The sequence below is a fragment of the Cryphonectria parasitica genome, assembly GCF_011745365.1.
Source record: "Cryphonectria parasitica EP155 unplaced genomic scaffold M406scaffold_1, whole genome shotgun sequence".
Taxonomy (NCBI): domain Eukaryota; kingdom Fungi; phylum Ascomycota; class Sordariomycetes; order Diaporthales; family Cryphonectriaceae; genus Cryphonectria; species Cryphonectria parasitica.
Window position 1 is genome coordinate 821,191 of NW_024468909.1, and position 12,330 is coordinate 833,520.

General features: G+C 55.5%; 1 protein-coding gene across 1 annotated transcript; it reads left to right on the top strand.

Annotated features, from left to right (window-relative positions):
• Window positions 1–104: 104 nt before the first annotated feature.
• Window positions 105–6,764, top strand: M406DRAFT_284080 (uncharacterized protein; the record flags this gene model as incomplete). Its single annotated transcript, XM_040918547.1, has 5 exons — window positions 105–503; window positions 636–4,559; window positions 4,816–4,842; window positions 4,999–5,065; window positions 6,073–6,764. The coding sequence occupies 5 exons, from the start codon at window positions 105–107 to the stop codon at window positions 6,429–6,431; spliced, it is 4,776 nt and encodes a 1,591-aa protein (XP_040780608.1). The 3' UTR covers window positions 6,432–6,764.
• Between the last annotated feature and the right edge of the window lie 5,566 nt (window positions 6,765–12,330).

Sequence of the window (12,330 nt, forward strand, 5' to 3'; positions counted from 1 at the left end):
ACCTACCTTCTCACCTACCTTCTTAATCATCTACCACACACGACCTGGGGCTCAAAACCCACCCTGCCCTGGCCTGGCCTGGTTACGTGTCTCGTCCGGCGGCAATGATCTCCGACCTCGCCGGCGGCGGCGGCAGCAGCGACCACGGCGGCGGCGTCATCGTCACTACCGATTCGTCTCAGCAGCAACCCTTCTTCCTTCCCTACGACTCGGGCTCCTTCACGGGCTACTGGACACCCTCCTCCCCTTCCCACGCCGAGAGCCTCCTCCGAACAGGCTACCTGACCGCCACAGATGACTTCAAACAGCCCCTGTGCGGAAACGAGGAGGGCTGGGGCCCCCTGAGCCGTATCCGCTACGACTTTACGCCGTGCTTCATTGATGTCTGGGTGGCCTCCGTTGCGGCATTTGGAGTCTTGTTTGGCCTAATTGCTGTGTTGTGGCTGCTCAAGAGAAGGAAGCCCAAGGAGGTTGCCAAGGGTCTGCATTTCTGGGCCAAGCAGGTATGTTGTCTTGTCAGACAGAAGAAGCAGTGCGGTTCCTGGATTATCAGCCAGAGAGGATGATGATGTGGCGGTCTTGCTCTTTTCCTTTACAGGCTGTGGCTAACGTATACACACTATGCTTCCTCGCAGAGCCTTCTTGTCCTCGTCATTGCCGACTTCGTTGTGCAGCTGGTCATACAGATTCTCAACTACCCTCAGATATGGTTTGGCGACTTCCGGGTCTGGACCACTGCCCTCACGATCGTATCCCTCGGCGTCATCTTCACGATCCAATGGCTCGAACACGCGCGCCTCCGTAACGCCAACGGCGTAGTTCTCCTCTACTGGCTCTTCCTGTTGATCGTCCTAGCCGTCAAGCTGCGATCGCTCGTTTCACAGCAGCTCTTCATCTCGAACCGCAGCTATTTCATCACATACTGTGTGGGATTCGGGGTCGCGGTCGCAGCCTTTCTCGTCGAGTGGTGGTGGCCAAGGCGGAGCGGTCAGTACGAAGCCCTGGTCGACGAGGAGGAGGAAGAAGAGTGCCCATCTGAGTACGCGACCATCTTCTCGCGGCTGACCTTCTCGTGGATGACACCGCTCATGAAATTCGGCTATAAGAACTACCTGACCGAGGAGGACCTGTGGGCACTGCAGAAGACGGACACGAGCAGGGCGACGGGGGAGGCCTTCGAGAGCGCCTGGCGCCACGAGATCGAGACCCGTGAGCACCCCTCGATGTGGCTCGCCCTGTTCCGTGCTTACGGGGGGCCTTACGCCTTGGCTGCCATATTCAAGTCCGGCAACGACGTGGCGCAATTCATGCAGCCGCAGCTGCTGCGGCTTCTCATCGCGTTTGTGGGCTCGTACAGCGTGGGTCGGGAGCCAGAGCCTGTGATCAAGGGCGCCGCCATCGCACTGGCCATGTTTTCCGTTGCCGTCTTCCAGACGGCCATGCTGCATCAATACTTCCAGGGCGCCTTCGTTACAGGCATGCGCATCAAGGGTGGTCTCACCAATGCCATCTACCGGAAGGCGCTGAAGTTGTCTAACGAGGGACGTTCATCCAAGTCGACGGGCGACATCGTCAACTACATGGCCGTCGACGCACAGCGTCTGCAGGACCTCACCCAGTTCGCCCAGCAAACGTGGTCCGCCCCCTTCCAGATCATCATCTGCATGGTCTCGCTGCACCAGCTGGTTGGCTGGTCCATGATGGCCGGCGTGGGCGTCATGCTCGCCATGGTTCCGCTCAACGGCCTCGTTGCCCGCTTTATGAAGAAGCTGCAGAAGACCCAGATGAAGAACAAGGACACCCGCTCTCGCCTGATTGCCGAGATCGTGGCCATGATGAAGTCCATCAAGCTGTACAGCTGGGGCGCCGCTTTCATGAACAAGCTCAACTACGTGCGTAATGAGCAGGAGCTCAAGACACTGCGCAAGATCGGCGCCGCCCAGGCCGTCGCCAACTTCACCTGGAGCACCACGCCCTTCCTGGTTTCGTGTATCACCTTTACCGTCTTTGTGCTCACCCACGACGAACCCCTCACGACTGAGATCATCTTCCCGGCCCTGACACTGTTCAATTTGTTGTCTTTCCCGCTCGCCGTCTTCCCCATGGTTATCTCCTCCATCGTCGAGGCTACCGTCGCCGTGGGCCGCCTGACCGAATACCTGACCTCCGAGGAGCTGCAGTCCGATGCGATCGTCATCAAGCCTCCTGTCGAGGAGATCGGTGAGGAGACCATCTCGGTCAGGGACGGGACGTTTTCGTGGAACCGCCATGAGGAGGGGAAGAACGTCTTGCACGACATCACCTTCTTTGCCAGCAAGGGAGAACTCTCCTGTGTCGTAGGTAGGGTGGGCAGCGGCAAGTCATCCTTCCTTCAGAGCATCCTTGGCGACCTGTTCAAGATCAAGGGCAGCGTTACCGTGCACGGCAACGTCGCGTACGTCGCTCAGCAGCCCTGGATTATGAACGCCACGGTCAAAGAGAACATCGTCTTTGGCTACAGGTACGACTCCACCTTCTACGAGAAGACTATCAAGGCGTGCGCGCTGCTGGATGACTTCAATGTGCTACCCGATGGAGATGAGACGGTCGTAGGGGAGCGCGGCATCTCGCTGTCGGGTGGCCAGAAGGCGCGTGTCGCACTGGCACGAGCTGTCTACTCAAGGGCGGACATCTTCCTGCTGGATGACGTGCTGTCTGCCGTCGATGCGCATGTCGGGAAACACATTACTGATGAGGTGCTGGGCCCCAAGGGTCTGCTGGCTTCCAAGACACGGATCCTGGCAACGAATGCGATCCCCGTGCTGGCCGTGTCTGACCACATCGTCATGCTGCGAGACGGCGGGATTGTCGAGCAAGGTACTCTGGAGCAGCTGCTGGCCATGCGCGGTCTCGTCGCGGACCTTTACAAGTCTGCTGGTCAGGACTCGGGACCCTCGACCTCGGGACCGGCTGCTCCCGAGAGGCCTGGAAGCTCCTCTTCGGACAGCGCCATGACGCTCGAGGAGACCCAGGAGAAGGATGACGAGATGGAAGAGGCCCAAGAGAACCTCCCTGCGCTGGAATCCATCCGACCTGGGCCACGCACCGGCGCGCCCAAACCCCGAACAGACAGCTTTGCCACACTACGGAGAGCCAGCACCGCGAGTTTCCGAGGGCCCAGGGGCAAGCTCACGGACGAGGAGACTGCACCCTCCAAGACGAGGCAGGCCAAGGAGCATCAGGAGCAAGGCAAGGTCAAGTGGTCCGTCTACGGTGAATATGCCAAGATGAACGACCCGCTGGCCGTGTGCGTCTACCTGGTTGCGTTGTTGGCGGCCCAGTGCGCTCAGATCGCCGGCAACGTGTGGCTCAAGGACTGGGCCGAGACGAACACGAAGGCGGGCGGCAACCCTGATGTCGCCAAGTACATCGGCATCTACTTTGCCTTTGGCATCGGCTCTTCGACACTGACCGTGTGCCAGACGCTCATCCTGTGGATCTTCTGCAGCATCGAGGCCAGCCGGAAGCTGCATGAGCGCATGGCCAAGGCCATCTTCCGCAGCCCCATGTCCTTTTTCGACACCACCCCGGCGGGCCGGATCCTGAACAGGTTTTCGTCTGACATTTATCGCGTGGACGAGGTTCTGGCCAGGACCTTCAACATGCTGTTTGTAAACGTGGCCAAGTCAGGATTTACGCTTGCGGTCGTGTCCTTCACGACGCCTGCCTTCATCGGCCTGATCATCCCGCTGGGGGCCATGTACATCTGGATCCAGCGGTACTACCTGCGGAGCTCCCGAGAGCTTAAGCGGCTGGACAGCGTCAGCCGTAGCCCCATCTACGCGCATTTCCAAGAATCGCTGGGCGGCATCTCAACCATTCGGGCGTACCGTCAGCAGCAGAGGTTCCTGCTGGAGAACGAGTGGCGGGTGGACGCCAACCTGAAGGCCTTCTTCCCGTCCATCAGCGCCAACAGGTGGCTGGCCATCCGGCTCGAGTTCATCGGCGCGGTGGTCATCCTTGCATCTGCAGGATTTAGCATCATATCGGTCACGAGCCACAGCGGCCTCAGCGAGGGGATGGTGGGTCTCGCCATGTCCTACGCGCTGCAGATTACCTCATCCCTCAACTGGATCGTGCGCCAGACGGTCGAGGTCGAGACGAACATTGTCTCGGTGGAGCGGGTGCTCGAGTATGCCCGGCTCCCCAGCGAGGCGCCCGAGATCAACCCGAGGAACCGGCCGGCCGCGAGCTGGCCTGCGAATGGGGCGATCCACTTCAACAACTACAGCGCGCGGTACCGCGAGGGCCTGGACCTGGTGCTGAAGAACATCAAGCTCGACATCAAGTCGCACGAGAAGATCGGCGTAGTGGGCCGCACAGGGGCGGGCAAATCAAGCCTGACGCTTGCTCTGTTTAGACTGATCGAGCCGGCCACTGGAAACATCACCATCGACAATCTCAACACGTCAAGCATAGGTCTACTGGATCTGCGGCGGCGCCTTGCCATTATACCGCAGGATGCCGCTCTTTTTGAAGGAACAGTGCGTGACAACCTAGACCCGGGTCACGTCCATGATGTGAGTTGTCACCGAACCCTTTGCTCTTCCTCATTCCTTCTGTGTGTTTGCGTTCCTCTGTGTCGGTCTGCCCAGTGTATGTCTGTGAGAGAAAGGTACCACGAATGTACTTTGGGGTGGGGGGGGGGGGGTCTGTGGTGAATCGGTCCTGTGGGCCCTTTGACTTTGTTACATGGCCTCGATCCGAGTTGCCCTTTCTCACAAAACAATATTTGTGTTTGTCCCGGAATGACGAGTGCTGACTTAGATGCTGCAGGATACCGAGCTGTGGAGCGTCCTCGAGGTTAGTTGCCACACCTGGAGGGGCATTCACCCTCCAATAACCCGGACACATGGCAATGGAACGTTGATGTTGTGTTGCCCTCGTTCTCCCCTAGTGTCGATCAGTGAGAGAGAAGAGGAAATAAAAGACTGACGGTTGTGTGACCCCTTCTTTTAGCACGCCCGGTTGAAAAGCCATGTCGCAAGTATGGACGGCGGGCTGGAGGCAAAGATACACGAAGGCGGTAAGTCATGTTTCACACGTGTACACACACGAATTAACTCTCCTTTCTCATACTATCTATCTCCCTTGCTTCCGCTCTTCTCGCTTTTTGTCGGCTTCTGCGTTTGTTTTTTTCTTGGTCCTTTCTTTGGTCTTGCTACGCACGGCACTGAGAGCCCGCCTTGCACGGCAGCATCCACCCCCCCCCCTTTTTCCGGTCGTCATCATCATCATCATTATGATCATCTTGATACAGCGGTCAGGGCTCTTGCTCTGGCAAGGTGATAAGCACAAAAGATACGAGAAGATGGTGGGCGGTGAGAGGACAAGAGATCCCCATCCACTTTCCTGGGCCGGATAGAGGAATGAGAGTGAGAGAGGATCGCTTGTCATCTCTCTCCTACAGCTTCCCTCCGCACCCCCCTTCCCTCCTTTTCCCTTCCCTCGTCTGCCGTAAATGGCCATGGCCCCTGCACAGTCATCATTACTCGCAGCAAGGTTTGTTCCCGTGAACAGCTAAATCCCCAGACCTCGGTCTCCCTCTCAGCAAAATCCTCCCGGCGGTGTCGTCGAGAAATAGGCTTCGGAGCTAGGAGCTCTCTCTGTCTCCGTCTCTTAGCTTGCTTGCCTGCCGTCATCATGTTCCTTCTTTATCTATCATGATACGCTGGCACGTACGGCGGCGCACCATATCTGGGTGGCAGGTCGCCCAAAAAAAGGGGAGCGGAGGCGAGGGGAGGGCGGCTGGACCTGCTGGATCAGGCTTGTTGAGCTCGTGGTCATGTCACGCACACGATCATGTTGCTGCGTCTCACCACCCTCCAATACTGCCGACGACATGCCTCCTCCGTCCTTTTCCTTCAATGCACGACAGCGAACAGTTATCTGACTGTTATGATTTTTTTTCCTCTCCCGCCTCCCCCCTTGTTTACCTATTTAACTTTATTTGTCTTGTTTAATTTCATTCATTCACCCAAATTTTGCCTTTGCGGCTCTGGGTACCAGTCAAAGCTAACCTCGTTGAACCAGGCTCGAACCTCTCACAGGGCCAGAGGCAGCTTGTGTCCCTGGCGCGCGCCATGCTCACGCCATCGAACATCCTCGTGCTGGACGAGGCCACGGCCGCCGTGGACGTAGAGACGGACGCGATGCTACAGCAGACCCTACGCAGCCCGCTATTTGCACACCGGACCATCATCACAGTGGCCCACCGCATCAACACTATCCTGGACTCGGACCGCGTCGTGGTCCTTGATAAAGGTGAGGTTGCCGAGTTTGGCACGCCGGCGGACCTGATTGCGCAGCGGGGTATCTTCCACTCGCTGGTGAAGCAGGCGGGGCTAGAGAAGGAGGTGGTGGTGAGCGGCGGGAATGGGGTGGATGGGTAGTATAGTCAAGCCACCCAGTCCGTCAAGTCAGTCAGTCAGTCAGTCACGTCTGCAGGGGCTATTCTTTCGTTGCAGACCAAACCAAAAGAGGATTTGAAGAGGGTGGGTGGGCACAGAGTTGCCGATGGACAAACAGGCCGACAGACAGGACGGTAGACAGCAGGGAAGACGGGATGGATGGATGGATGGGGTCAATGCATTGTAGTGTAAGATTCAGAGCAAAATTCGTAGGGGGGCGGGCAGGCCAAAAATCCGTCCAAACTATCTACGTACAAAAAACAAAGAAAAGAAAAATAGAAGAAAAAAAATAACATTTACATACATACGTACTATACTATCACGCATCACACACAGACACACACACACCCTTCATCATTTACATCTTACCTCCTATACACACCTACACAAAACCATGGTACCCCCCCCTCCAAAATGATCTCACAAATGATCTCAGACGTCATGGCCGATCCTGCCTAGCTCGGATCCGCGCCGCCAACGAGCAGCAAGAGCAGCAGTTGCAGCAGTAGCAGTAGCAGCAGCAGTGAGGCCCTATGGCTGTCTGTTCCATCGGATCATCCAAAGCAGTGCCCTGATGGAAATTTCAATCTTAGTTTGATTTGATGATCTTTCCAAACAGTAAAAGTCCCCTCACACACGCAGACAAGCCTATAGACGAGGGGACGGACAAGGTTGCGGCAGGCAGATGGACAGGCAGGGCTGGCAGAACAAGGTTCACACCGATTTATGTAGTTTTGTCTCCTTTTGTCAATCATGGTCTGTGTGTCTGTCTATCTTTTGTCCTGTGGTGCGCTGTCTGCCTTGTCTGCCTGCCTAGCCTCCTCCTTGGCGGTGATGGCACAGTGATTGGACCAAGAAGGGGGGTGGTGGAGGGTGGATGGAAGGGGGAGGGAGGAGAGGGAAGGGGGGGGGGGGTGGCAAGAGGAACATCATTGAATTTACCATTGTAGTCAATGATCATCCACCATCATTCATAATGCTCCCAAGCCCGGCCGCCCCTTTTAGACTGATGCGTTGTACAAAATGCTGACGCCCCCGTCTCACCCTGTGTTCTAAGGCACGCCACCAACAAACCATGAGGAGGAGGAAGAAGAAGAAGAAGAAGAAGAAAAGGATGACAATTCTTTCCTCTTTTGCGTTCTACCTCTTCTCCGCCCCCCTTCCTACCTTAAAAAAAAAAAAAAAGGAAGGGTGGGGGGGGGGGGAGGAAGACAGAAAAAGCCAAAATCAACCACCTTTCTGTCCATTCACCGAAAGGGCAAAGAAGGGGGGGGGGGGTGTGGTGGGTGTGTGGCAGCGCCATGTGACGCCAAGGGGACGAGAGACATTAGACAACAAGAAGAGCGGGAGAGAATGAGAGAGAGAGAGAGAGAGAGGAGGTGAAGCCAGCCACATCTAAGTTTTCTGCCGCGTATTCGTGAAGGAAGGTTGCGCGTCGACACAACCCGAATGGCCCTTTGGGGCCCGATGGATTGCAGGCCGGGAGGAGAGAAGGGAAGGGGGGAGGGGGAAGAGAGACTGATGGGAACACCACTAGACGGATTCACCTTTCATCGAGCAATCATTCGTTGGTATTTTTATTTGTACATTTATCAATATTCATTCTTGACTTTGTTTATATTGGCTTCTTCATTATGTTGCTTCTGCTTCTTTCTTCTTCCTCTCATCTCTCTCTTTTTCTCTTCTCCTTCTCCTCTCTTTTCGTTTCTTCTTATTTTTTTTCCCTTCCTTTTTCTTCTTCTTCTTCTTCCTTGCCTCATGCCCTTGTCTCTAGTTAAGTGTTGCCGTCAATACGTAATCTGCCCCAGTGATCTCGCTCGGACGTTGTGCGACCATCCCCCGCCCTCTCCCCCCCTCCTTCTCGTCTCTCATGGGTTGGTCTAGGGTTGCCTAGGGTGGCCTCGTTAGAGGAAACCGGCCTGGGCCAAAGTAAGAAAAAAAAAAAAAAAAAAAAAAAAAAAGGAAAGAAGAAAGAAATGCAAGGTCAGCAAAAAATGTGGCTTGCATCTTCGCGCACCGGTCGGGACGCGAGCTGAGTGAAGGGGGGGGGGGGAAGACGGGAAGGGGATGGAGAAGGAGGGGGGGGGAAGACGGGGGGCGGGAAAGGGAAAAGCAAATGTTTAGATCAGCTGGTGCTGGCGCATACGCCGACGGGACGGGAGAAGAAGAAGGAAAAGGGGGGTAAATAACAATCAATTCATAATAAATAAATAAAAAAAGAAGGTTTCGTGATTGCTTCTGCTTGGGAAACTAGGGGAACCAGCCGTGTATCGTTCCGGCGATGATGTCGGCGCCGGAGGCCACCTCTTTTTCCCGAAGAGGCGCGGGAAAGGCGTTTTTCGTCTCAAAGCACTTTTGCGGAGTGTGGTTTGTTGCTTGGAAGACCCTTGTTCTTTCTCAATTCCTTCTAGCTCTTTTCCTCTTGTTACTTCTTACCTTCTTACCTTCTCTTCCACCCCCCCCCCCATCACCACCTCTACTTTTTCACCCGGAACCGAGCATCTAAATAGTTCCACTTGAGTACGAAGGGTGGGGAGCGGGCGGGCGGCAGCGGGCCTGCATGAATGAATTCAAACGCCTTGACGGCGATGGGGGATTTGGAATCAAAGGGTTTCAGGAGAGAAAAAAGAAGGGCCAAAATAAAAGTCCCCATCATCTACATAGTACTGACACTGATGGCCCCCGCCCCCTCTTCTTCGCTCTCTCTCGCTCTCTCTGTTTCTCTTTCTTCTCCTTTTCCTCCCCCCCTCTCTCTCTTGTCTCTTTATGGTGGGCGCGAGAAAGAAAGAGAGAGTGAGAGAGAGAGAGAGAGAGAGAGAGAGAGAGAGGCTCTGAAGCCACAGAGCCGCTTCGGCGCAGGAGAGAGGGGCAAGAGAAACAAGAAAGCGACACCGGCGCTTCCTCCTGCAGGCTAGACGCATTCGCTTGAGATCCTGGGCCCCGTGGTCGGCCGATGTTTGGTCGTGGGTAGACACACACAGAGAGAGAGAGAGAGAGAGAGAGAGAGAGAGAGAGAGGAAGGGGGTGGAAGGGGGGCAGGCAAGGTCGAGCTTCTTTGCGCTCGCAACGCCTCGCTTTTTGCGGTACGGTGGGTGGGTCGGGGGGGGGGGGGCTCTCCCAGCTCATCCGGCGTGGGGACCGATGGAGATGGAAGGATCGAAGCCAGATGTGGGGGATGGCGTGAGTTCGGTAATTCAACCGAGGATTCGCCTGCTTCTCGCGTGGCTCGGGTTCTGCTCAAAAACTTGCCGTACGCTGTTGTACATAAGTACTACTACCAGCAAGTAGTATTCGCCCACCCAGGGGCCTTCGTCACAAGCAAGTGTGGAGCAGTAGGAGGCCTTGTTCGTCAGGACCAGCGTTGCATCTGCTTAGTCTCGTCGCAGTCGGCCACTGGCACACACCAACAACCCTCCCCCCCCCCTCTTCCTCCCTCCTCCTCCTCTCTACCGCTGTACTATGGTACATGCCATAGCAAGTAGACAAGGCAACGCGTCGTGTGGTCTTGACGGTCTTAGCGAAGGCCCACCTCCAAGAACCTCATGGAGAAACTCCATACAATCTCGGTGAAAAAAGAAGACTGGGGACTGAAATGAACCTCTCCTCTCGCCCCTCCCCAGCCGCAGCCGCCGGGGAAACTCAGGCTCGACCCCCGCCCGCAGATGCAAAAGAATCAAGACAGGCGTTGCATCACGAGCTCGGTGAAGATGGCCTCCACAGCTTGCCTGTCATGAGGCACTGCGGCGTGCAGAGACTGCCGTGTCCCCAGTGGCCGGGGTCAAGGATATGGTTTGACGATCTGTATGAGGCATCGCATTTTCCCTCCCGTAAACCTTAAAAAGAATTCAAGACTTGAACAACAAGAAATAAAACCACTGGTCTCAATGCTACGTGTCACCGAGATCTGCGATAGCCGCCCTGGCGGACCGAGCCACTTTCTCCTTTCCTCCTCCTTTCGTGCTCCTTCTCCCGGGGGGGGGGGTGGCAAGCACAGGGGAGGACAAACCCTTCCAGCATCCCTCTGATACATCATGGTTTAGCATAAAGTTATGTGTGGGATAGTAGCGTACATGATAAGATTTAATTCACCGAAAGGTGGGACGTGGGTTCAGAGACATTACGCACTGGCGAAACGGAAACCCTCGGTCGAATTGCCCCCGGCGGAGGCAGACTTTTTGACAGGCGGCGTGGCCGGCAAAAGTTGCCCACCCCTAGTCTCGTGGAAGGCCATGAAGGATCATGATTCAGAAAAAGGTTGTTGTCTTCTGGCTCGTCCTCGCAAATCTAGGCCATGGGGCCAGGTACTATGGCTGTCCCGTTGCTCTGCATTCCTAATGTCCATGTGAGCGACCTTCTCTCCTTGTGTACACAAGGGACAATCTTACCATACTTGTGTGTGCTCCCCAATTGAGAGTAAGATTCAGAGCAATCGGTAGCGCTTGCAGATCCCTCTACGGGCAGCGGAATGTGACCCGTACAGGTACCATGTACTGTACGTGACTTGCTATCACAAGCTTGCAGGCTGTTTAAAGATCCTCTCTTCCTCGGTAAAGCAATCGGACGGAATTCCAACTTGTCGCATCCGCGCCATCCAGCCTGCTAGTCCACAGAGGTCACGATCATGGTTGCTTGACTGAGACGGAGCCTCCAGTGACGATCCTCAGCCCATTTCTCATGGTGGGTACCAGTTACCGCGTGGGAGTGGGCCACTATCCTGGTCAGTCATCGACGACAGCCGACAAAAACGTCTGCACACACACACACACACACATACACACACACACACACACACACACAAGCCAGGCAGGGTTGATCGAGAGGGGTAACACTGATGAGAATGAAAGAGACCAAGAAAGAAAAAAAGACCTAAAAAATTAATGGGTCGACAGCCCGGCCTGCACTCCCTTGGTGGGGACTGAAGTTGATGTCGAGACCCCCCCTGAGTGGTGTAATACGAGCTTGATGCGGGTAGAAAAAGTTGCACATCCTCTCTTGCGTGTGTCGACGATCAGGCGAGGTTACACGGCAGAGTGCCATGTAGGCCCTTGAACCTTCATGGACAAGTGCTGCATCCAAAGACAAGAGTGACTATATGCAAGAATCCAATTCGGGCTCGGCAGACCTGCCACGTCTCCGTTTGGGACATGATCTGACAACATGGCGGCGCACACCAGCTCGGATCTCGTGCCTCTGGCAGGCGGGCCATCAACCGACCTTACCTTTTCGGCTCCAAAATAATCTGTGAGGTATCGTGGACAGTCATAAAATGCCTCGTGGCATCGAGGAGGGGCTAGGTCTGACAGCTTCCTGTTGCGTCAAGGCCTGCATCTAGCCAGTGTAGCCATGACATATTCCGGCACGCTCTTGGTCGTTTGAGCCTTCGTCCGACTGCCTCCACCCCACGCGCAAGATTCGCTTGATGATCAGGGCAACAAGTCAACGAGAGATCCAACTGGCGTGAGGCTACTATTGAGAACTGTCCCCTTCCCTGCAGGCCTGAACTGGAAGCCTGCCAGTCCCATTGAGATTTAGCAGCGCAGATCTCGGAGGAGTGAACCGAAAGCAAGTGGCCCCTACTCCCAGTCCCTCAAAACAAGGCGCAGCGTCGCGTCCATAGCTGTTCTGGAAGATTGTGATGAGATATCACCCTTGCGGCGTCAAGACTGAGTACTTGGTCGAAAGAGAGCCATGTGCGCAGACCTCAGTCTATTGAAATATCGTGAGATTCTGGTCCACCTGTAGCTCACTTTTACAGTACATGGCCACGCGTCTCTGTATAGACTACGCAAAGAGGCGCCGCCGGAGCTGAGACCGAGCAGACTGAGGAGGGAGTGTGCCGGTAGCTCTTGTCTCTTCGGCATCCGATTCAGCTGTGTATGTC